At 42.0% G+C, this 23,980-nt stretch overlaps 1 protein-coding gene across 5 annotated transcripts in view; it reads right to left on the bottom strand.

Annotated features, from left to right (window-relative positions):
• Positions 1–23,980, bottom strand: part of LOC146964794 (partitioning defective 3 homolog B-like) — a 199,702-nt gene that overhangs the window by 2,112 nt on the left and 173,610 nt on the right. For all 5 annotated transcript variants that reach the window (XM_085766116.1, XM_085766115.1, XM_085766117.1 and 2 more), the window contains one exon: positions 16,472–16,548. In XM_085766116.1, coding sequence (XP_085622242.1) covers positions 16,472–16,548 — 77 coding nt within the window. The remainder of the gene's footprint in view (positions 1–16,471; positions 16,549–23,980) is intronic.

Here is a 23,980-nt window from a genome sequence, read left to right as displayed (position 1 = left end):
TCACAGAGTTGACCTGTTGCCTGGAGATAATGGGAATGTGCCACAGAGACAGAGCGACTGAATCACTTGCGGATTTGTACATAAATACTCGCTACAAGCACACACTGACACACACACACAGAGCGCTGGTGGTCTCCGTGCTGACGCCTGTGTGTGTGTGGCAATTTGGGTGGTCACTGGTCAGCAGTGGAAAAGTGTCTAACTACCTACATGCCCATCATGTTTGGGATGTCTGCTTCTGCCCCTCCTGTCTCCATATCCACCAGTCTGTGAGTGTGTGTTTTTGTGTGTGGTGTGTGAGTGTGTGTTTCATGAGCACACAACATTTCTGCTTCTCCGTCAACTCGTCTGTCAACCTATCTGTCATCTGTCTTCTGCTTTTCGACTTATTCTGCGACACTTATTGTAAGTCACTCTGGGCAAGCGTATCAGCTGCATGTCTCAAATGTCTCTCTTCTTGATAGCCACAGCCGTTGTGTCTGCTTCTCTTCTGCTGGAGAGCCTACCACCCCGCCAGCCTGCTAGCTGCCCCCCCCCCCCCTCCTCCCTCCCTCGTCTGACCGCCTCTCTCTCTCCCTCTCTCCTTTTTAGAAACTTTTATGGCTACGAGCCTGCCTGCCTGCCAGCCAATCTCCGTGACTTGCCATCCACCTCTGAGCCTGTATACTGTACCTGTGCCCGTATCAGCCGGTCAAGTCTGTCGCTCAGCATTTGGCCCCTGGCCACGATAATGTCACCAAGGCAGAGATAAGAGCGGTGGAGAGGTGACGGGGAGGTGAAGACGGGAGAGAGGAGGAGGGCGATGAGAGGGATACGAAGAGGAGAGGAGGGGTGCAGGTTAGGAGTGAGGGATAGATGCAGATGAAAAACAAAGATAAGAAGAGAGGGAATGAGGAAAAAAAACACAAAACGCAGCAGCAAGAAAAAAAAACAGCATCTGCAGAATGTACATCAGCAGCAGTAGTTTTCTAAGGAAATACTTTCCTTGTATATGATTTATGGTCCTTTTTAACGCTTTCAATCATTTGTCAAATTAGGACACAGGATGCCACTTTTTTCTTAATTGTATCAACAATTACAACAGAGAGGAAATGAAATGAAGCAGAAAGGGCCTGGGGGCCATGATGAGACAAGTTAAAGATGGGAGGGAGAATAAATGTGGAGAGATGAAGGCATGGAAAAGAAAACAGAAATGGTAGAGTAGAAAATTAAAGAAAGACGGCTAAAAGAAGAAGGAAATGAGATGAATAGATGAGGCAGGGAGGAGTGACAAATACAGAGAAAGACAAAAGAACAAAAGGAATCCGCCTCACTCCTCAGTTTTTGATTTTTTAATGCAAAGTGATTTTTAGTGGTTCCAGTTATTAAGGATTATACTGGCTAGTATTACCCTGACTAATGAACTCATGTTTATTGGCTGCCTGTGGCCTGCTTAGATTCCTCCAGCCTGTCTCTAAACTACTGTTACTGCCTTCGCCAATTAGTGATCGATCGGACATCAGACAGAAAACATCTGGGAAATTTATTTGACAATTTATTGGATCTGTGGGAGGATCAGTGTTTAACAGATGCCGGGTCAAGCTTTGAATATCGGGAAAAAAATAATGATGAAAGTTTAAATACATTACACACGTTTTCAGTCATTTCATTTATAGCAGTATTAAACAGAGGACAGCTTTATCCTATGTTTTAAATTGCTGAAATGTTGAGTTTATCAAGTCATCAAAACCAAATGAATTGTCAGAAATGTTAATAAATGTTTAATTTGGCAAACAAAGATGCTTAACATTTGCGTGTTGTAATTTGTTATATGTGAAAGTTTCTGGCTGTCACTGTTTTAAAGCTTCAGACAGAATATTTTGTACTTTTTGTGGGACAATGAACATAACACATGTTACAGCAGGAGTTTGTCTCCACAGACTAAAGGATGAATTGATTAATTAAAGAAACAACAGAAAAACCATTATTATCTGCGGCCCTAGTGCCTGATGAGTTTCCATATTGGCAATGGAGCAGAAATCCAGTGGGAATCTTTTGGGAATCTGCTGTAAATCCGTTGGCAAGTTTGGAATTCTCCCTCCAGGAACCAAGAGAGCACTGCACAGCAGCTGTGGATTACTGGGTAATAAGGGTGGAACCCATTACTGTGGCACGTACACACACACACACACACACACACACACACACACACACACACACACACACACACACACACACACACACACACACACACACACACATGGCCAGAGAGAGAGAGAGAAAGAGACAGAGAACCTAAGAGAACCTAATTTTTTGCATAAACACGCACTGCAAACCTTTGGCTGAAATACATGTGCTAACTAATCGCCCCCTCCCCAAACCCCACATACTCTGGAGGAGGCAAATTGGCACACAGCTGGAGAGGAGTTAAGACCAAATGAGGAGGCTGGTGGTCTGCATGTGTGTGTGAGAGGGAGAAAGAGTGAATGAGAGAGACACACAGAGAGAGAACGAGATAAAAAGATGGAAACAGATGTAATGAATGAGTCCTGGCACATGCAACAACTAGTCTATAACAGAACAGAGAGGGTAATCACACCAAAACGAAAGAATTGAAAACGTTCCAGGCAGAACAGAAACAGAAATGAAGTGAAAATCAACTATGTAATCCACGTTTATGGATGACTTCTTTAACATTGTTAGCTACGTACTGTAGATCCTGCACTCAGAGTTACAGAGGTTAGACACTGGAAAAGGATAATTGGAAAGGTTTCTCTCCAGGTCTGACATTAATTGAGAGTAATGTGAGCTTTTCTAATTCTGTGGTATTTAAGATATTTCTGATGGATTTCAGAGGAAACAAGGAGTTGTTATATGTCCTCTGCACCTGCCCCTTTCTCTCATAAACACACACACACTTTCACTTAGTCTTTCGAAAAGGGCTGGATACAGCTGTTATACTGGTAGGAGTACACACACAGAGCGAGAGAGAGAGAGACACACACACACTAAGCCATCTATCATCTCAGCCTGTCTCAAAGAGAAACAAATATCTTTAAGAAAGAGAGACAAGACGTAGCGTTGTGACACAACACATTAAAAAACTCCTGAGAGCCAATGACAGCCACATCGTAGATGGATTGTCTCAATAAAACCAAACACTAAAGCACAAACACAAACAACACCGCTTCAAAATTAGAACAGAGGAGAAGTTTCAGATGAGAGAGGGAAGGTTATAAAAGGTGAGAAAGAAAAGAAGGGGGGAGAAAGAGGAGGGGTAAAGAGTGATATTTAAAGTGAGTGAAAGAGGAGCGAAGGGAGGAGGAGGAGATAAACTACTGCAGCTTAAATCCAGTTATCTTCTTTATGAGTCTGTATAGCGCTGAGCCCTCACCTTGTGTTGATTTCCATTTAAAACCCATTCTAGGTTTGAGGTTGGGAAAGTACTTCATATATTCAAATTGCATTCAACAGTGTCAGATTCTTTGTCAATGAGAGTCATGATATTTTGACAGTCTGGTAATAAACCAGATTAATAGCTCAAATTGTTCCACAACTTCTGTCGTAATGTCATTCTGGGAGCCAGAGTGAAAATGGAGCCGCTGTGATATAATGTCCCTGGAGTTAAACTAACTTTAATTTTGTTTCATCTTCCTAATGTGATACTTCATTATGAAGCTTTAATCACGGAGGCATCACAGTCCAAACAATGAGGCAATAAAATCTTAAGTGAGAAATAATGAAGGGTAGAGAAAATATTCTATCTTCTATGTGACGAAGGGCAGGGGAAGACAGGGGAGTCTATTTGTGTCACATCTTTGGGTTTTGGCAAATTACATTTGATATTGGTTTTGAGTTGCTTAGTGAATTTGTTTGAGCTTATATATAAATATAGTGTAAATTATAGCATCATGTTAGTTATGAAATTGACTTATGAAAATCTTTTTCATACGGGTATGGCACTTTATAAATGTAAAAAAAAGGTAGGTTGAACAAGAATTAAAAATAACACATTGTAAAAATACAAAACAGCTCAATTTCATTTATAATCAATTCATTATTCTACAACTATAAATTATAAGTATTAACACAGATGGGTTTTAAGGAAATAGTTGTAGCTCATTAATATGCATATTCATGCTGCAAAGTGCTTCAAAATCCAATTATATTACTCGATCCTTTGGGGGGATCCTGAAATGTAATTATGAAGTTTCCATCATGTATTGTTCATCCTGACTGTGTTTTCTAGTAGTCCACACATTGAAACACAGGTGCTGAGGTGATGCTGTAATACCCTGTGTACCATGTACAGCAGTGGTGGTGGAAACTTCATCAGGCTGGCAGTTAAAGAAGATTGAGGCGTCAAGCAGGGAGGTAAAGCTTTCAGCGTGATTGGCAGTTGTCTTTGTTTGACTAAGTAACACCACTCTAAGCTGCTGTGTGAGCGCGCTGCACAGGTACAGTATGTGGCATCTGGAAGTGTCTTAACTGTGAGCAGTGAAAACACAAACTCTTAACAGAACAGAGCCAAGTCATTAAGAATGGCGCCCGGAGCAGCAGAGGGAGGTTTTTTTTGTTTTATTAGGAGAAGCCCAATAAGACACTAAGCTGTTTTCCTACTTATGGTTAAGTGGTTACATACTGTGTGTCTGAGTATGTGTGTGTGTGTGTGTGGCGGAGATGGTATTCTGTTGGTTCAGCTGTCAATGTGGTTTGTACTCATGGTTGTGTATGTGTGTGTGTGTGTGTATGTGTGAGAGAGAGAGTGACCTCCCTTGCCTTCTGACCTCCTGAAGTCACATGACACTCCACCAGTTCCCACCAAACACTTAGATGACAGGGTCAGAGGCTAAGTAAGGGTATTATCAGCCAAGATTAGGTGGCATACCAAATACATAGACATAACATTCAAACTCTCTGGACCATTTGGTGAAGTTAGCGGCCACTTGGTCAAGGACTATACCATTAGCAACCCTGCAGTGGAAGCAAAACAGAATGGAAAGGTGTTCAACACTCACAAATATCAGCACTTATGCACTTTATCTCCCAGAACAAAACTCTTATGGTCCCTCTACATGTGGAACGTGTTTGTCAATATGTTCTTCATTGTCATAGTTGCCTTTTTGTGTCTATTTTTTTATGTTATGTGTAATGTGTACTGCTGCTATTGAACTGTTTTTATGTTTATGGGACTCTGGACGGAAATTAGCATCTTGCTATAATCCGGCACATTTACCATTCCATTAATGTGCACTGTCCCATTCAAATAAACAAATAAAGTAAAATAAAGTAAATACTTTTAACACTAGAATTGTGTTTTTTTTTTTTTTTTTTTTAAGAAGAACTCAGCAGAGATTGATTAGTTGCCATGCCATACCACTGCTACCAGAGGAGAACTTGCTGCCATAATGTGAAGATGGACTTTTTGAAGCTAAGCTCATGTATTGTTTTTAAGAGAAGATGGATGGGGGATTGAGGGCATGCAAAAAAAAGAACGAAAGAAAAAAATTAAACACTATTTCACCAGGGGAGAGGGTTTCATCAAGTAAAAGAGTGGGGAGGCGATCTTTTGTGTGGACTAATTTTGTGTTGGTCTACGTGCCACAGATGTGTATGAGGACGAATGGCCAACAAGAAGCTCAGAGGTAAAAAGCAGACCACTAAAGAATAAAACCTTCATCTGTATTCCTTTCAAACATCCAGAGGGAAAAGGACAGAGAGAGAGCAGATGAATGTGAAGAGGATAAGAAGACGGTGTAAACAGAAGACAAAGAGGTGTGTCTGCAGAGGCCTGAGCCTCACCAACGGAAATGGGAGGTTTTCTAAAAAAGCTACTTTAGCCACAAGATGTAGAAAAGGCTCTGGTAGTCAAGAAAAAGAGAGGAAAAGGTAAAAAAAAAAAAAAGGTTGAAGAGGAAGACGAGACAAAGACAATGAGGTGGAGGAAAATGAACGGGGAAAAACGAGAGTTCAGATTTGAAAGGGGAAGAAAATAGGATGATAAATGGGGCTACAAGTAGAAGAGATTGAGCCTCCCCGATGGAAGGCTTGTGAAGCTGAGGAGAAAAACATGAAAGAGCGCGGAAAGAAAAGAGCAGAAAATGAGAAGGGAGGAAGAATAAGTTACAGAGAGAAGGGGGGAAGCATGGAGCTGAGGAGAAGAAAAGAAGAAAAAAGGCAGAGAAACAAGGGCTGCCCTCCAGAGAGCTGGCATGCTGAAGGTCAGCATCTGCTGAGAATAATAGGCCCTACTTTAGAGAGATGGACACTCACACGCACGCGCGCACACACATTCACAAAAACACAAAAAACACACCCACTCCTGGACGCATGGTCATACAGTTGACGTTTGATTGAAACTGAACACCTTTTAGGGGCTCCTATCTGTCTTTGTCAATAAAGTTCTGTCATATGCAATTAATTCATGTGGATATCATGAATTACACACTGACCAGTCCAGGAAGCTAACATGATTACATTCCCCTGTGTATGCAAGTGCATGTGTGTGTATAAATTGCAGAATATGTGTGTATCAGGGTTTTAATGTATCAGGACTGTGAGTGTGCATATTACAGAGTAGTTAAAAACACAGCTGAGGGCACAACAGTGTTGCATTGGTTAGTACTATCACCTCTCAGCAAGGGGATAGGTTCAATCCCTGGTTGGAGTTTGCATGTTCTAACTGTGCATATGCATAGGTTCTTCTAACTCCCACCATCCAGAGCTCCAAACACATGCACACTGGGTTGATTGGTGAAGTGGATGTGAGTGTGTGAGTTTGTTCATCTCTTTGTGTGTCCCTGTGACAGACAGGTGATCTGTTGGAGGTGTAAACCGCCCTCGCCCAGTGTCAGCTGGGATTGGCTCCAGCGTCCCTGCACAGCTAAACGGTGTAGACAATGGATGGATGGATGGATGAACACGGCTTAAGTGTTCAGAGAAAAATAAAGATGACAAACACAGGCAGGGATGAGATGAAAATGACCACAGCAGGATAAAAAGTGGATAGTGGAGAGCAAATAAAAGGGTACAGTAATATAGTACTTAAAGTGAAAAGTATGAGGAAAAAAAGAGTTAGAAAGAGAAAACAGGAGATAGAGTCAAATTAGAGTGCTAAAAATTTTGAAAAAAAAGTGAGAAGAGAAAGAAGAACAGTGCTGAAAGAAAAAGAAAATTAGATGGAAAAAGGACAGAGGAGAAACCCATTAGAGGAAAGTGAGAGGAACTGAGGGATGAGGGCCTTCCAGATGGTAGGAGACTGTTGCCTCGGAAACACAGAGAGGGCAGAACAATGGGGATTTGGAGTGGTTTTTCGCTTCCCATCATAATACGGCCATGCCATTTGGAAACTGAGCGATGAAGCTCCAGCCAAAAATCACAAAAAAACTGACTATTTACTGCAGATAGCCCCTCACAAAAAAAGGAAAGAAAAATATGATGATCAACATGTCATATGAACTGATAAATCAGAAACATGTTCAGTACGACCTCACCATCGCTGTCTTTCAGACGCTCCATTCCTGTCCCTTCTCCCTAAATGTACCTGTTACACACCAGCCCCACCTCCTGTTAAGTGTGAACTCGAGTCATCTTGAAATTGTCCTGTGTTATCTCTTGGATCAGAACTGAGGATGCAGATGCCAGGGGTGGCCATCTTGTTACAAACAACAATAAGATAGTGACAGCAGCTGAGTGAAGATACAAGCTGCACTGAAACATAGAGATTAAACAAACCCCACTTCAGGGAGACTAACCAATTACTTGTATGGATATGGAAAAACAAAGGAGCAATGATTCTGTTTATTAAATTACATTAATATTAAACCTTTTGAAAAATGTACATATTAATTTATCTTCTGAAACGCAACGTACAAGCTAAATGAGTTCACAAACTCTAATATCAGAGGAAATGATAACCTTGTTGCAGAGAGAAGCTCTAGATATGAAGCCATAAGTCATGTTAAATGGTGCAAACCAAGTCTGCAGCCTTATCAGCTTTTAGATACTTCATTGCGTAACAACCATAAAGACAGACTGATCACACCGGCAGTGAAGCGGCTGCACCTTGTAACTCTCGGAACGGGCCGTGTCCATCTATACTGCTTGGTATTAGTCAAACTAAAGATGACATTTAGTTATGGCAGCGTCATACATAAGCACTTATAGGCAGTGTAGTGGGTGACTTCCTGAAACATCATGAAATCCATTACTGGTAACAGCATATCCCATTCAAAAAGCCTCCATTATATCACATCTTGAGCCAATAAGGTTCCCCTCAACAAGATGTAATAGTTTCAGGCTGGGGACATTTTGCTCCGCGCACGACCACGGGATACAAATTGCTGACAAAATTACAATCTCTCAATAGCCACTAATTTGGTGCAGGAAGAGGTGTTCTGAAATTGTTCTTGTACCAGGGACATCCTGGCACACACACACACACACACAAGTATGATCATGGATTCATATGAAAGTGGGGAACACAAACACACGCACACAGCTCGCCCTCTACCTTATAGTTTGCACTGAAAAAGCAGCCGCTTAGCCTCTGCTACCGCTACAGTGACTACTGCAAACAACTGGTGATGTTAAATTTCATTTTCACTGAAAACAGAAAGTGTTTTTGCAACTTTGGTCATGGAAGCAGGACATCGAGTCTGGAGATAAATGTGTGCATTCATTCACCGGCTTGACTGCCACAGCCTCACTGTTTTATTTTAACGTCAAACCCCATGCCTGTTGAAGTAATACGAGCTGCTTCCTGTTTCAACAGATTCATAAATCATCATAACAATTCATGGTGCCTTCTATTTGGTATCAAAGCTTCTGATGTGAGTTCAGTTTGTGAAACAGACTCATGCAGCGTGTCATGGATTGAGTAATGGAGGAAAAGAACTTTAAATGCTCACACAAACACATTTAATTATCATTTTAACTATGCAATATAACTTTGAGAATTTCTGGAGAAAAAAATGCTTGCAGCAGTACAGGGACAACAGATGGTCATTAGGCTGCTGCCAGATGTTAACTTTGCACAGCTGCAACTGTTGAAATGTATGAAACATAGTCCATCCTTTTGTGCTTCATTCAGGAGTAAATAACAACATGTAATTCCTTAATGTATTTCCCACACATCTGATAAGTGATGAGCTGCTGGAAAGAACAAGCGAGCTATTATCTGCCATGAAAAAAAGGCAAATTCATAACAGCGTGGATGATGTGAATGAATAATTATCTGGAATAAGGAGTGAATTTTGACTTTATATATTATAAGGAATGAAAAACCCTCTGTCTCCCCAAGATAAACTTCATTATTTGGGTATTATTCTACCAAAAATGAAAAATGTGTATATATATATATCCACAAATTTAAACCTCTATGACTCCACATGAGCAAAGTATAAAAAACCAGTTCAACTTCAGAGTTCACAAAAACCTGTTTAACATTCGCCGGCCGGGACCTGAAAGGAAAATTTCCTCCCTCACCCCGGGGTCCACACATATGAAAGCATATCATACTCCTGTCATGCCAGGGCCCACTGGTTCTGCAACACATTATGGGTTGTAACCCAGCATTTTAGAGCCCATGATGAAGATCAAAGCTGTGAGCAGAAGTCTTTAAAGCGGCAACGGGTGAACACATTAGAAACACTAGAAGCCAGGAACAAGATAGGGTCAAGGCAGAGAAAGAGGGAAGGAGGGAGGGTGGAGGAGGGGAGGCAGAGTCTTTCTTGGTATCCCCTACATGCCTAACAAACAAGCAGAGTCTCGTTGAGTCCAGAAACACGCAGAAAAAAACAAGTGGACAATGGGCTGGTTTGTGCAGCAGTTGTAGAGTGGTCTGGGAAACTCTCAGGCCTGGTTGGGAGGTCTTCTCAAGAGAGATTGAGGAACAGAGGCAGAAAGAGAAGTGAGAGACGAATGGCCATTTCATTTCCCTCTTCAGCAAGAGTGAGACGATATTCAACAATGTCCTTTTCACCCCTATGATCAGGAAAGAATGTGAAAGAGAAGCGGGCAAGAGAGAATGAGAGAGGGCAGAAGACAAGAAACAAAAGGCAAGTAAATGAGGAAATATGATTGAAAGTATGGATCGGAGACCCTGGGAGCAACTTCAGAAAACACAAATACACAAATGTGCTGCAAATTCACACAGCACGACATAAGTGTTTCCACAAGACGGTAAAAAAAATGATGAACCTGACTGGAACTTGTTCAATTCCCTTTTGAAGTTAAACACATTGATATACAAGTGTGTCCCTGCAGGTTCAACACTTTCAGTTGTAGATAATCTGTTTGAGAGGGAGAGAGAGAAAGAGAGAGAGAGAGAGAGAGAGAGAGCAAAAGGATGAGGTGGAGCAAAGGGTCACGGTTTGAACTCAAATTTGTTTTTTGTTGTTTTTTTTTCTTCATTTATTTGCAGTGGGCGGATGTTTTCATACATTACAGTGTGTTGAGCTCTCAGGGCCAACCTATGAAAGAGACACAAGACACAGTATTGCATCTGCTTTCTAATTACTAATCATCTAATTATCATGATGATGAGGAAGTGACAGCCTTCCCAGAAACCTGAACATGAATTCTGATTGGCTCTTTAAATCCAATAACAGTAATAACTAGGACAAATGGGAGAGGGTGTTTGGCTAATCCAACTGGGTCAGGCCAATGATTGAGACAACGGGCCTTTATTATCAAAAGACATTTTTGGAGAGCAGAGTCATGATGAACATGGACAACAAGGAGTTCTTCAAGAGAAACAAGGGCTGATGGGAGAACAAGGTGTCATCAAACATCAGACAAACACAAAGGTGGAGTTTAGTTTGTTGATATGAGTGGACAGGTTATATCACTCAATGTGATCCAATTTATGTATTAAGCTAGTTTCCTTCTTCTCTTTCTGTCCTGATGAGATTACTGTGGTCAATAGTCTGTCACAACCTAACACTGTTAACAGTAAAGATGAGCCGGGGGAGCAATCTGTCAACTTTATGCCGTTCTTTTCCTTTTTTTTTTATTATGAAGACAACTGTGGAAAACACGTAAATCTATGTGTGTATGTGACACATACACACATACACACAGAAATAAAGAGAGAGAAAGAGAATGTGCAAATGGCTTCATAATGGCACACACATGGTAGGGGCGCAACCTGCTCATGTTGACCAAGCACATACACTTGATAGCCATCTACCGACCCCACAAATGACACAAACCCACACACACACAGGTGCACAGCCACACACACACACACACGCAGTAATAGGCATGTATGCATACAAATCACTGAATTTATGTCAAACAGATGTACATTCACCCCAAAACATTAACCCAAAATTAGAGAGCGGTTTCATGCCATGTAACCACGAATGTCTGGGTTTGATTCCACACAGGAATGTTTTCTGAATGTCAAACACCTCCCCCTCCCCAGCCCCATCCCCAGCATTTCTCTTTGTTTCAGGACTCTCTTATCTAATAACCACAAGAAGTGTGCGGCTTTGTCATACTCATTATTCTCAGAGCACATGTGTGTAAATTGCCAAGTTGGTCCTAGACAAACCTACGGAAGAGGATTAGGGCCGCTGCGGAAAAAAAGAAAAAGTGAGTTCTGACTTTTTTCTCAGAATTCTGACTTTTTTTGTTGTTGTTGTTGTTGAAAAAATAAAAAATCTCCTAGACTGCCTCTGGAGCTCTGGAGATTTTTTTTCCCTCAGAAAAACACAGAAATCTGACTTTTTTCTCAGAATTCGGCGATTAAAGTCAGAATTCTGAGAAAGAAGTCAGAACTCACTTCCACAGCAGCCCTAATGCTACGTTCACATGGAGTCCGGCAGACGGTAAACGGCAAATGCCGCTGGAGGGAACGGTAAAAAACAAACAAACAGTCGGATGGCACGGCACAACAGCAAGACGTGTCACCATGTTGCTATGGCAACGTCAACATACTCGTACTCATACGTCACGTTCGATTGAGGAAACTGTCGCGGCAGGCGGCAAAAGTTAAAATATTTGAACTCGGAGTCAGGACGGCATTGCTGTTTGCCGTTGCCGTCCACGGTAATTTTTGCCGTGCTCCCCCAAGTTTTACCGTCGCCCTCTCGTCCACTAACATGACATCCGGCTTGCCGTCTGCCATCTGCCCGACTCCATGTGAATGTAGCATAATCCTCTTCCGTACAAACCAGATATTTAAAATTCATGGGGCTTCACATAAGTAGAGATACGACCGCACATTGCTCAGTCCCAGCTGTGTACCTTGTTTTGATATAGTAACACCACTGAGAGAAAGTGAGATGGAAGGAAAACGGTGAAATACACAGAGAAGGTGAGATGTTGGGCAGGCAGGTGGGTAATTTCAAGAAAATGGCAGTGAGAGGAGACCTTGGGAGGATTTCAAGTGAAAGGACATGGAGTGTTGTGTCTTCCCTTTCCACTGCTGCGTTGTCAACGCTCCTTTCACATGAAAACCCACACCTCTCAGCTCTTAAGAGAAAAATACTTTAAAGGAGTAAGAGAGTTAAGGGTGCTATTTTCAGATCATTAAGTAGAGAATATATGAGCAGGTGAAGTACTGAATGTATGAATGGGTTGTAAGCGGCTGGTGGACGAAGATCACCTGGAGGAAAGATTCTCTAAGAAAAAGCATGCGTTAATCTTTACCACATCAAACCTGGGTTTATCTGTGAGATGTGCTGAGGTTGTAACTTGTGGGCTTAGATTTGCATATGACTGATTGAGTCATTGTGAACTCACTCACACTGTGTTTAGAGTGAAAATCAACCCAATGTGACAATTGCAACGTGCACCTCCAGAGGCTATGTCTTCAGGATGACAGATTTTAGAAATGCTAGAGAGGGAGCTATCAGGAAGCTCATGTCATGAACTAATATCACACTAACAGTCAGACACTAAGTTGCTAACAACAGTGAGTTATCAGTGGCATCAATCCAGACTGCAAACGTGGGCAAACATGTTTTATTTCAGGTGACTCCCAGTCCTGTGTTGCCTGAACTGCACCACACTCAGATCGCAATGTTGCCCGAGGCAACAGGTTTTATATTTTGCACACATGATGACACCAGAAAGAGACATCAGGAGCTTTTCCTCCATCCTGACATCCTGATGGCTGCCCCCTCTGTAACCAGCCTTACAGAATGACATTGTTAGTAGCAATGCATCACTGGATTAGCAGGTTGGCTGGTTTTAAATGTAAGATAAAGGGCATAGTGTGTAGGCCCAACACTCATGGGCCTACTGAATATAAAGATGTTGCTATTAGAGGCAGAAATATTGCATATATTTTCTGTCTTTGATCTGTTGCTGAGTATAGTTTAATTTACATGTAAATACATATCTTATATGTTAAACATTAGCTGACAGCATTAAAAGGCCCCCTTTGCTTTGGAGTGTTGTTGCCACTGATGAGACCAACTGTTGGCCTTTGGTTGTCATAGTGATTTGCGACATTTATAACCATGTTTAATACTTTGGCAAACGATGACTTTAGTATGTGTGTATCTGTTTCTAATAGATTAAATTACTAAAACACTGAATAATTTCATGGAAAAGCAAAATAAGTGATCAGTGAGCAGACTCCTCTCTGGTTCTCACAGTGACATTTGCTGACAGTATCGTAGGTAAAATGTTTCTGCCTTAGGCAGGAAAACATCATCTGCTTCTACTGGGTCATGTTTTAATTTTAGAGCCATCAAAACATCGTCTCACAGTGATAGCACGCGCACATGCGCACACCCATGCTCACAGCGCACCCAGTGCTCCAGTTAACTGATTTTGAGTCAAACATACAGTACCTGACTAAGCAGCCCTACAGCTATTTCTGGACTCACTTGAAAATAATATGAACACAAACTCACACATACACATATGCACATACACAAATGCAGCTCTTCCCACACCCTCAGATACAGGTACACAGGCATGCAGACACTAGATACACACAGCCTGCCAGCTATTTCTGGGCTAGTGGTGAAATAATATGTTTTCATAAGGTCAACAGCCTGGATGTGGTTTCCAAACATGATCTTTCTGACTCTTTAGACACTGAAATATCTCTGGAGTTAATTGACAGCAGGAAGAAGAGGGAGAAGATGCAGAGGCAAGGAGAGGAGGAGAGAGAGACGAGTCCCTTTCAGACATAATATCTGTGAGAAGTGTATGCATTCAATAACAGCTTTTCAGCTCTTAGACTGGTATGTTTATTGTGGAAAACTTTCATGAGAGGCTGTTGTTATGGGCTGAAGTGCAATGCTCATATTGTGTTTGTGTCTTTTTTCTTTCTTTTTTTTTTAAACAACTTGAGCAACATGGGAACGTGTCTCCTCAGAGCTGGAGAGTTACAGGATTTAAGGATTATACCATACAAATGCGGACTCCCTGGTCTTCATTTGTATGGTGTATGTAAAAATGTAATAAGTAAGAAAGCTGTATTACTGCTGACATGACTGGTTTAAATCACAAGTCACACATGTAGAAAATGTTTCAGAGCTGTTCCAGGGTCAGACGACTGCCAGAGTAACCTTTATGGAAAAATGACACGGGGCCCTTTTCAAACATGAGGCCTACATGTAAAATTGGCACAGCATTTACGGATTACAGTGCATGTCTGAAAGTGGAAACAGAGACAGGGTGTACTGTATGTGAGTGAGAGAGTGTGTGTGTGTGTGTGTGTGTGTGTGTGTGTGTGTGTGTGTGTGTGTGTGTGTGTCCAATTTCCCAAGGCTTTTCAGATACCACAGCCAGACCTCAAAACTATCATCACTGTTCTCGCTCCCATCTGCCAAACTCATCACCCACACACAGACTCTCTCTCTCTCTCCCTCTCTCTCTCTCTCTCTCTTTCTCTCACACACACACACACACGCACGCACGCACGCACGCACGCACACACACACACACACACACACACACACACACACACACACACACACACACACACACACACACACACACACACACACACACACACACACACACACACACACACACACACACACACACACACACACACACGAGAGGTGTGAAATAACAAGGGTGGGAACCTGGCTATAAACTTTCTAACGTTCAAAACTTCTGTCTGTCATTCCACTCACTGACTTCTTCTCTCTCTCTCTCCCTCACAACTGATTACTCTATCTCACAAACACACAAAAACAAACATTTGTTGTCAGGTTGTTAGTCTGACATCACATGGGTGAAAAGGAGAATACAAGAAAGGATAGAATAAGAAAAAAAGAGCTGTAAAGGTAGCAAAAGGTTTAAGACAGGTTGAAGTGGAAGCCTTTCAGGTGGTGAATGTCGCTTGTGCTGAGGAAAAACTGCTTTCTTGTGATGACAGCAGACTATAGTATGTCTTTGTGTTTCACATTATGGTATAAATGTTTAAATGGTCAGTTGACGGCTGTGGCTTCAATAATTCATTAAATAAACGTATGAACAACCGTGGCCATTCAGGAGGCAGAATGTTTGTCTGACTACACCAGAGCAGCCATCATGAGACAAATGGGAAGAATCCTTCAGCAATTGATTAGTATACCCAGGAAGCTGTTATTGTTGTTGTGTTGGCTAATGTCGGTGATATTTCATGCTGTCTAGGGAGGAAAACAACAAAAACACGCTGGGCAATGGGCTACAGCACAGGTCACACAGACAGTGGAGCGCTTATGTTTCCCTGCTGGGCCGTTTCCTCCGCCTCCTTACACATACATGTATGGTAGTTGATAATATGCATTAGAAAAGCGTATGGGTATTTTCATATAAAATGTGATCTCTGACAATTTGTCAAGCAGTTTCACCTTATCAATGACATCATCCCGCATCGCACCACAAGGTCGCAAGAGCTAGTTCACTGAAATCATTGCTTTTTTTTTTTTTTACCTGATATGATTTTAACTTGTTTTAATTATTTATTATTTATAGTACAGCACTGCAAGAAGCTGGTGAGAAACGGTATTTTCATTTCAGCCTATGTATGAACATACATTTGTGAGAAATGACAATAAAGTGTCTTGAAGTCTTGAAAACCAACAGACAATCAGTGTCTTAGAAACATCAACACATTTAGGCGCTTATGCACTGATAGCAATAAACCCATGATGAGGTCTTTATCTTGTGATAATGTCCACCAAAATTGAAGAGAAAATTGAATAAACAAATAAATAAATTAAAAAAAGAGACAGAGATGAAAAAAAAAAGGACACCCGATAAGACACTCGTGATGACTTTCAAAATGACTGACTGGGTAAGTTCCTGCTGGGGGAGCAGAATCAGGAGTCATGGATCAGTTTTCAACCCCTGTGTGAGTGTGTCTTCCCCAGGGAGAGGATAAGGTGAGTTCCTGTCTGAGACTGAGGCCGCCAGAGACACACACACAGAGACACACAGACAAGGAGGACTGTGCAGATTTAAACAGAGGGTTCAAAGAGGAGAAGAAAAGAAAAGAAAATAGATTCTTCTGAAAGAGAAGAAGAGGCCGTACCTTGGTAGGGAGGCATACTGGCGCTCTACGTCTTCATAACGTGGTACCATCCGAGGGTCCGTCCCTCTGCCTGGCATCTGGTGAAGAGACACAACCGGTTAGTTTGTACTTTGTTAGTTTAGTTTATACTAGTTTGTACTAAAGTTTTTTTTTTATATATCTTAAGTTAAAGCCTGAAATGATACATTTCCATGACTCAAACACTAATAAACTGAAATACTGTAAGACCCAGTGAGTGCGAGGCATACCCAGAAAGCCCCAGTTTTCTGTATTTGTGTGTCTCCATATGTGGTTGAACATGTGTGTGTGTGTGTGTGTGTGTGTGTGTGTGTGTGTGTGTGTGTGTGTGTGTGTGTGTGTGTTTATGATACAGGGGTAATTTAGGATTGACAAAGGCTAGTTATTAGGGATTTAGAGTTAGAGTTTCCGTCTTCTGAGGGTATTTGTGGGGGGTGGGGAGGGGTCTCCATCCTAGATTAGGTTACTTCAAAACAGGATGGAGTTGTCTCACTTAAATACACACACACACACACACACACACACACACACACACACACACACACACACAAACAAACAGAGTCACACATACACAGAGTCACGACTCATCTCCATCTTGAGGGAAAAAAAAAAAAGATTAAGTCAAGCTGCTGACAGTTCAATCTCTCGCGGGTCCTCTCTCACTCCTCATCTCTCTCTCTCTCTCTCACCCTCACATCAAGTTTTCTCTTCTTATTCCCACCCGTCTCTTTTTCCCTTGCACACGCACACACACACACACACACACACACACACACACACACACACACACACACACACACACACACACAGATTATCCCAGTCTTTTCAGTAGGGAGATTCCAGCTGCTGCGTTGCTCCTTAAAGACGCCGACTAAACCCCAAACGACAACCTCAACAAATACAAACACATGCGCATGCACACACACAGACATACACACATGCCATTTTCTTTGTAAGACACACTCGATATTGTAAATGAGACTCATTTTAATATGACGTGGGGTGAGAAAAATAACTTCTATGCTGCATTACACAGTCCCTTCAGGGTCTGCATGATGCTCAGTCTCTGAAAATAGCCCATTACATTTAGCCCATCACACCTTTGCCACTGTGAAACGCTGCTTTTTCACAACACACACCTCCATCTGATCAAATTGCATAACACATAACTGTTTCTTAAAGTACACTGATGTACCCTCCACATGACATTACTGTATGTCATCTGCACATTTTGCCATAATGTACTTTAAAACTAGGGAGCACTTCATGTTCCCACATAGTGGGAAAAAAGAGTAGATATTACAACAGAACATAATGGAAAGGGGAGGGTGAAGTGTATGTGTGTGTCCCAAGTGGTGAAGACAAAAGGTTGAAGGTTTTATAGAAAACTAGGTTCTTCTTCTCTCCTCCACTCAAGGTAATGCTGTCAATGCGAAAGGTGCCGAGAATTAGATATCACAGACCGCAGCTTTTCTCTCTTTCTCTGCTTCTCCTCTCTCTGCATTCTAGGGAAAGATGCCAGGAGGCACATAAAACAGATTTGCTGGTCCTGCTTTCTTTTGAACACCTGTCTTTATAGCTCCAATATCTCAGGTAGAGAGACAGCGGGATATTAGGAGGGGAACTGAGAGGTGGAGCGAAGGAATGAAAAAAAAGGCATTAGATGGAGAAGAAAGGAGGATGGAGAGATAGAGCGAATGAGAAGTAAATGAGTTGAAGAGAGCTGGTGAGGGAAATGTAGAGAGGGAGGGTATATTACGAAGACATTCAGAAGTGGCGGCGACAGAGAGAAGATGAGAGGTGAATTATAAAACAAGGGAGAGGATGGGGTGAGGACGGGGACGACAGAGCGAGGGGGGGAGGTGAGGGGACATTAGCAAACAAGATGTTAAAGGCGGGAACTGGAGATGGAGAGACATGAAGGGATGGCTACAACAGCTGGTGGTGATGGAGAGGTGAGAGAAGACAACAGGGGTGAAGAGAAAGTAACAAGTATTGAATAGAGGGGTGAAGAGAAAATAAATGAAAGAGAGAAAGCAGTTCAAATAGTTTTCACAGAACTGTCCATAAGGGATAAATTTGGCATTATTTTATAGTCTGAGTCGCTTTATCCTGACAAAAGCTCAGCATACGGTGTACATTTTAGGACATCCTCAGGTGTCAGGCTTCAGCCTCAGACTTTAGATGAAAAGGCATAAGGTCTTAGGAAAACTTCTGTCAGGTGTCCACTAAACAGCCTCAGAAAAAAGTCGCCAGACCAAAAGGCATCAGAAAAAAGTCGTCATACCAAAAGGCGTCAGAAAAAAGACGTCAGACCAAAAGGTGTCAGAAAAAAGGCGTCAGAAAAAAGGTGTCAGAAAAAAGGCATCAGACCAAAAGGCATCAGAAAAAAGGCGTCAGAAAAAAGGTGTCAGAAAAAAAGGCGTCAGACCAAAAGGCATCAGAAAAAAGGCGTCAGAAAAAAGGTGTCAGAAAAAAGACGTCAGAAAAAAGGTGTCAAAAAAAAGGCGTCAGAAAAAAGACGTCAGAACAAAAGACGTCAGAAAAAAGGTGTCAGAAAAAAGGCATCAGAAAAAAGGTGTCAGAAAAAAGACGTCAGAAAAAAGGTGTCAGAAAAAATATGTCAGACCAAAAGTCATCAGAAAAAAGGCGTCAGAAAAAAGGTGTCAGAAAAAAGACGTCAGAAAAAAGGTGTCAGAAAAAAATATGTCAGACCAAAAGGTGTTCTTCAAACTTTGATTCAGTTGGGGCTTTTTTTTTTGGAGGGGGGGGCAGACTAGTAAATTATTTATTCATTGCTGTATTTAATGACGTCATCGAAACACGACACCGGTAACGAGCTGTCGTGCAGAAAAGAGACTGCACCCGAAAGGAACACGCGTCTCCGATATGTAACGCCAGGTTCACACCGGACGCGGAAGTGCCACGAATAGATGCGGAACGGAGTCTGTTTCCTACCGCCGCCCTTGTTAACCGATTGTGTTGTTCACACCAGATGCACCGCGGCGCGCACCTGCGCAGCCGGCTCGCACCCTGCAGCGATCGTTTTGGTCTATTTTGTGTGTGAGTCGCGAACGATCGCATCAATCTGGGCAGGAAGTTACCAAAAGAAAGACAAGAGAATTCGGTTAATTTTCAAGATTAAAGCAATTTTCAAAATAAAATACTGCGATTTAGCCGTGTGTTTGCGTTTGTGATCTATTTGTGTTTATATACCTAAACAGTGCATGAGAAAGATGAACACACACGCACATACCTAGGCAACACATACACACACACACAGCCTACACACACAGCCACAGTCGACCCACACATACACTACACACGCAGCCACAGACCCACACAGCCTACACACAGGCAGAGGCGCTGGTTGACCGGCATGGAGAAATGCACGTCTGGTGTGAATGGGAGGGCTCCAGCTCGCGCGCGATTTTCCTTTGTGCAGCGCTTCTGCCAGAACAGCGCGGATATGTCGTCATGACATGAGTGTTGACGGTTTACTTTTATTGCTATTGTTGTTGTTTCTACTGCTCTAGGATGAAAAACATCATGTTTTGTTATGTGACGTGAATTTACACCATTTTAACCTATAAATAAAGTTATAGCCTATTTAAATATTCAACAATTTCAGTTTCAATGATTGTATGTGGATAAATACATTTATGCAGAAAGCTTTGATGAGCAATTACATAACACATAACAAGAAATTAGTATGTGCTAATTATCATGTCACATTTAAAAACATGATGTTTTTAATTTTACAGCAGCAAAAAAAAAAGTATGGTCTGCAGACTGTTAAATCAAGGTTTGTAGAATAAAAAAAGTCAGTTTTTAATCTGATGTCTTTTTTTCCGACACCTTTTTTCTGACACCTTTTGGTCTGATGCCTTTTTTCTGACGTCTTTTTTCTGACACCTTTTTTCTGATGTCTTTTTCTGACACCTTTTTTCTGACGCCTTCTTTCTGACGTCTTTTTTCTGACACCTTTTGGTCTGATGCCTTTTTTCTGACGCCTTTTGGTCTGATGCCTTTTTTCTGACGCCTTTTTTTCTGACGTCTTTTTTCTGACACCTTTTTTCTGACATCTTTTTTCTGACGCCTTTTTTTCTGACGTCTTTTTTCTGACGCCTTTTTTCTGACGTCTTTTGTTCTGACGCCTTTTTTGTGACGCGTGTTCCTTTCGGGTGCAGTCTCTTTTCTGCACGACAGCTCGTTACCGGTGTCGTGTTTCGATGACGTCATTAAATACAGCAATGAATAAATAATTTACTAGTCTGCCCCCCCCTCCAAAAAAAAAAGCCCCAACTGAATCAAAGTTTGAAGAACACCTTTTGGTCTGACATATTTTTTTCTGACACCTTTTTTCTGACGTCTTTTTTCTGACACCTTTTTTCTGACGCCTTTTTTCTGATGACTTTTGGTCTGACATATTTTTTCTGACACCTTTTTTCTGACGTCTTTTTTCTGACACCTTTTTTCTGATGCCTTTTTTCTGACACCTTTTTTCTGACACCTTTTTTCTGACGTCTTTTGTTCTGACGTCTTTTTTCTGACGCCTTTTTTTTGACACCTTTTTTCTGACGTCTTTTTTCTGACACCTTTTTTCTGACGCCTTTTTTCTGATGCCTTTTGGTCTGACGCCTTTTTTCTGACGTCTTTTTTCTGACGCCTTTTTTCTGACGCCTTTTTTTCTGACGTCTTTTTTCTGACACCTTTTTTCTGACATCTTTTTTCTGACGCCTTTTTTTCTGACGTCTTTTTTCTGACGCCTTTTTTCTGACGTCTTTTGTTCTGACGCCTTTTTTGTGACGCCTTTTGGTCTGACGTCTTTTTTCTGATGCCTTTTTCCTGACGCCTTTTGGTCTGACGCCTTTTTTCTGACACCTTTTGGTCTGACGCCTTTTTTTCTGACGCTTTTTGGTCTGACGACTTTTTTCTGAGGCTGTTTAGTGGACACCTGACAGTGGTTTTCCTCAGACCTCATGCCTTTTCATCTAAAGTCTGAGGCTGAAGCCTGACACCTGAGGATGTCCTAAAATGTACACCGTATCAGCAGTTCCACGTAATGCTTTGGTAAGGGACTTTTTTTTTAGCTGTAGATAAATAAACATCTCTGTGTGTGGCATTGAATTAGAATACAGTGTCTGAATGAATGGTTAAAAGAAGGTCTCCTACTGCTCATTTATGTGCTTTCACTGACAATACATGTACACCTCTATAGCACATCTTGTTTAATAAAACCTATGAGGCTCTGGCTACAAGGTCAGTACTTGTTAGATGGATCAATTCACTGCAGGTTTTAGTCTATTCGTGGGATTCATTGTCAATGAACAAAATGAGAAAAGTATAAATTGTTTCAAGCCTTATCCTTCTTGACCCTGACCCTGTGTTCCAGCACACACACACACACACACACACACTGACAGGGACTGTGGTTTGGTGCTGCTTCACTGTGTGAGTCTGTGTTTGTTTCTATACAAATGGATCAAGAGCAGATTACTGTGTGAGGCACCATGCTGAGTAAACACAATATCATGTGCACAGGAAATGAGGAAGTGGACAGTGATATGTGGGGAAGCATAGGAACTATATGACAGAGATGAGTTAATAAATTAAAAAATATATACATTATTATTTTTTAATTATCAGTGTATGTGTGTGTCTCTGTGATCCAGATTGGTTACTGCTTCTGTTTATAGGTGCAGCAGCATTATTGGATATAACAAATAAAAGGTACAGCAGAGTTTGATTTACAGCGCTGAGCTTCTCACACCGTCTTCAAATGATATATTCCGGTGAATCCAGCTCGTGTGTATATTTTGCACTGTAAAAAACTTTAGAGGCCAAGGTAACAAAACACACAGGGTTCGGCTGAGAGATCCTGAGAGCTGCAAAGATGACAATCTCAGAAACCATTCAGCCAGAAACCGTTTTTTTAAGCTGTGAGCTGAATGAGTACAGCTGCCTGTATTAGTCTGTATCTCTCTCTCTCTTTTAGTGTGTGTGTGTGAGAGAGAGAGAGCGATCGAGAAGGAGAGAGAGAGATGTTAGATGTTAGTAAGTAGACTCCGCATTCACAACTGTGACAGGACGAGTACAGTTCAGGGCAAACACTATGACAGCTGAGCCTGCGTGGGACACACTGTACACACCCTCTCTCTTTTTCTTCTTCTAACACACTCACACACACACACACACACACACACACACACACACACACACACACACACACACACACACACACACACACACACACACACACACACTACACACTCAGAGTTACATGCATACACGTAGCAACATGTGCGCACAATCCATTTTCCCCACACATAAACAGCACACGCACAATCTTTATCTTTCAAATGCAGCTACTGTTCACATACACACACAGCCAGATACACACACCTCCCCTCCGCTCTCTCACACAAGCCGCGCGCGCACACACATGCACAACTTAAACACTCACTCACTCACTCACTCACTGAGAACTGTGGCAGTAGTGTAGCACAGTGGTTGGGGTAATGGTCTAGTGAAAAACCATTTCACGGCATAGCGAGCAGAGGAGAGGCAAGGAGGAGAGAGCGGAAATCAAGCAGAAGAGACTGATACTGAAGAGAGAGGGAGCAGACACACACACACAACTGTCTCGAACACACACACACAGACTTATGCAGACACACACACTGTAAGAGGGACTCATCTTTCTCCTTTCAACAGACCCTTCAATTTACCCATAAAACACACCACCTCATCACTTTCAGCACTGACACACACACACACACACACACACACACACACACACACACACACACACACACACACACACACACACACACACACACACACACACACACACACACACACACACACACACACACACACACACACACACACACACACACACACTCTTACTCCCTTTTTTTCTTTCTTGGCCTGTCTTACACACACAAATGCACACACACTGGCTCAAACGTCCCATCCTTTTCACTCCAGCTGTTTCAAGGATTTCAAAGGGATTTAGATGGACATGGAGTATTTGGTAGATGCATGCTCCCTCAGTGAGACCACTTAGCCCAAATGTGAAGTGTCTCTTTCTGTTTTCTTCTTCTCTCCTCAACACTCTGTCTTCTTCTTCACTTCTTCGTCATCACTGGTCATCATCGTCTCCCTCTTTCCCCTCTTCATCCCTCTATCAGGGTCCTCCTTGTGGCCCCTTCTCATGCTCTCATCCTCAATCTCTCTCCCTGTCCACACCTCATCTTTTCCTTTCATTAACCAAACTCTCCTTAAGTGAAATAAAGGGTCCCTCCGAGTCCTGTTAAATGTCCTCCCTTTACTCTTAGTTAGTCCCCTCTATCCTTGATGATGTTGTCTTTCTCCACCTTCCTTTCTCCTTTCCACCCATCAATTACCCGTCACTGATTTCACACCTTTCTCTTCATCCTATTCTCTTTAATTTATCTCCATCCATCTTCTGTATCCTCCACATAA

The sequence above is a fragment of the Trachurus japonicus genome, chromosome 21 (genome assembly GCF_045865225.1).
Source record: "Trachurus japonicus isolate A0001 chromosome 21, Traja_1.0".
Classification (NCBI taxonomy): Eukaryota; Metazoa; Chordata; class Actinopteri; order Carangiformes; family Carangidae; genus Trachurus; species Trachurus japonicus.
The sequence above is the reverse complement of the archived record's forward strand: the minus strand, read 5'-3'. Positions and strand labels throughout refer to the sequence as shown.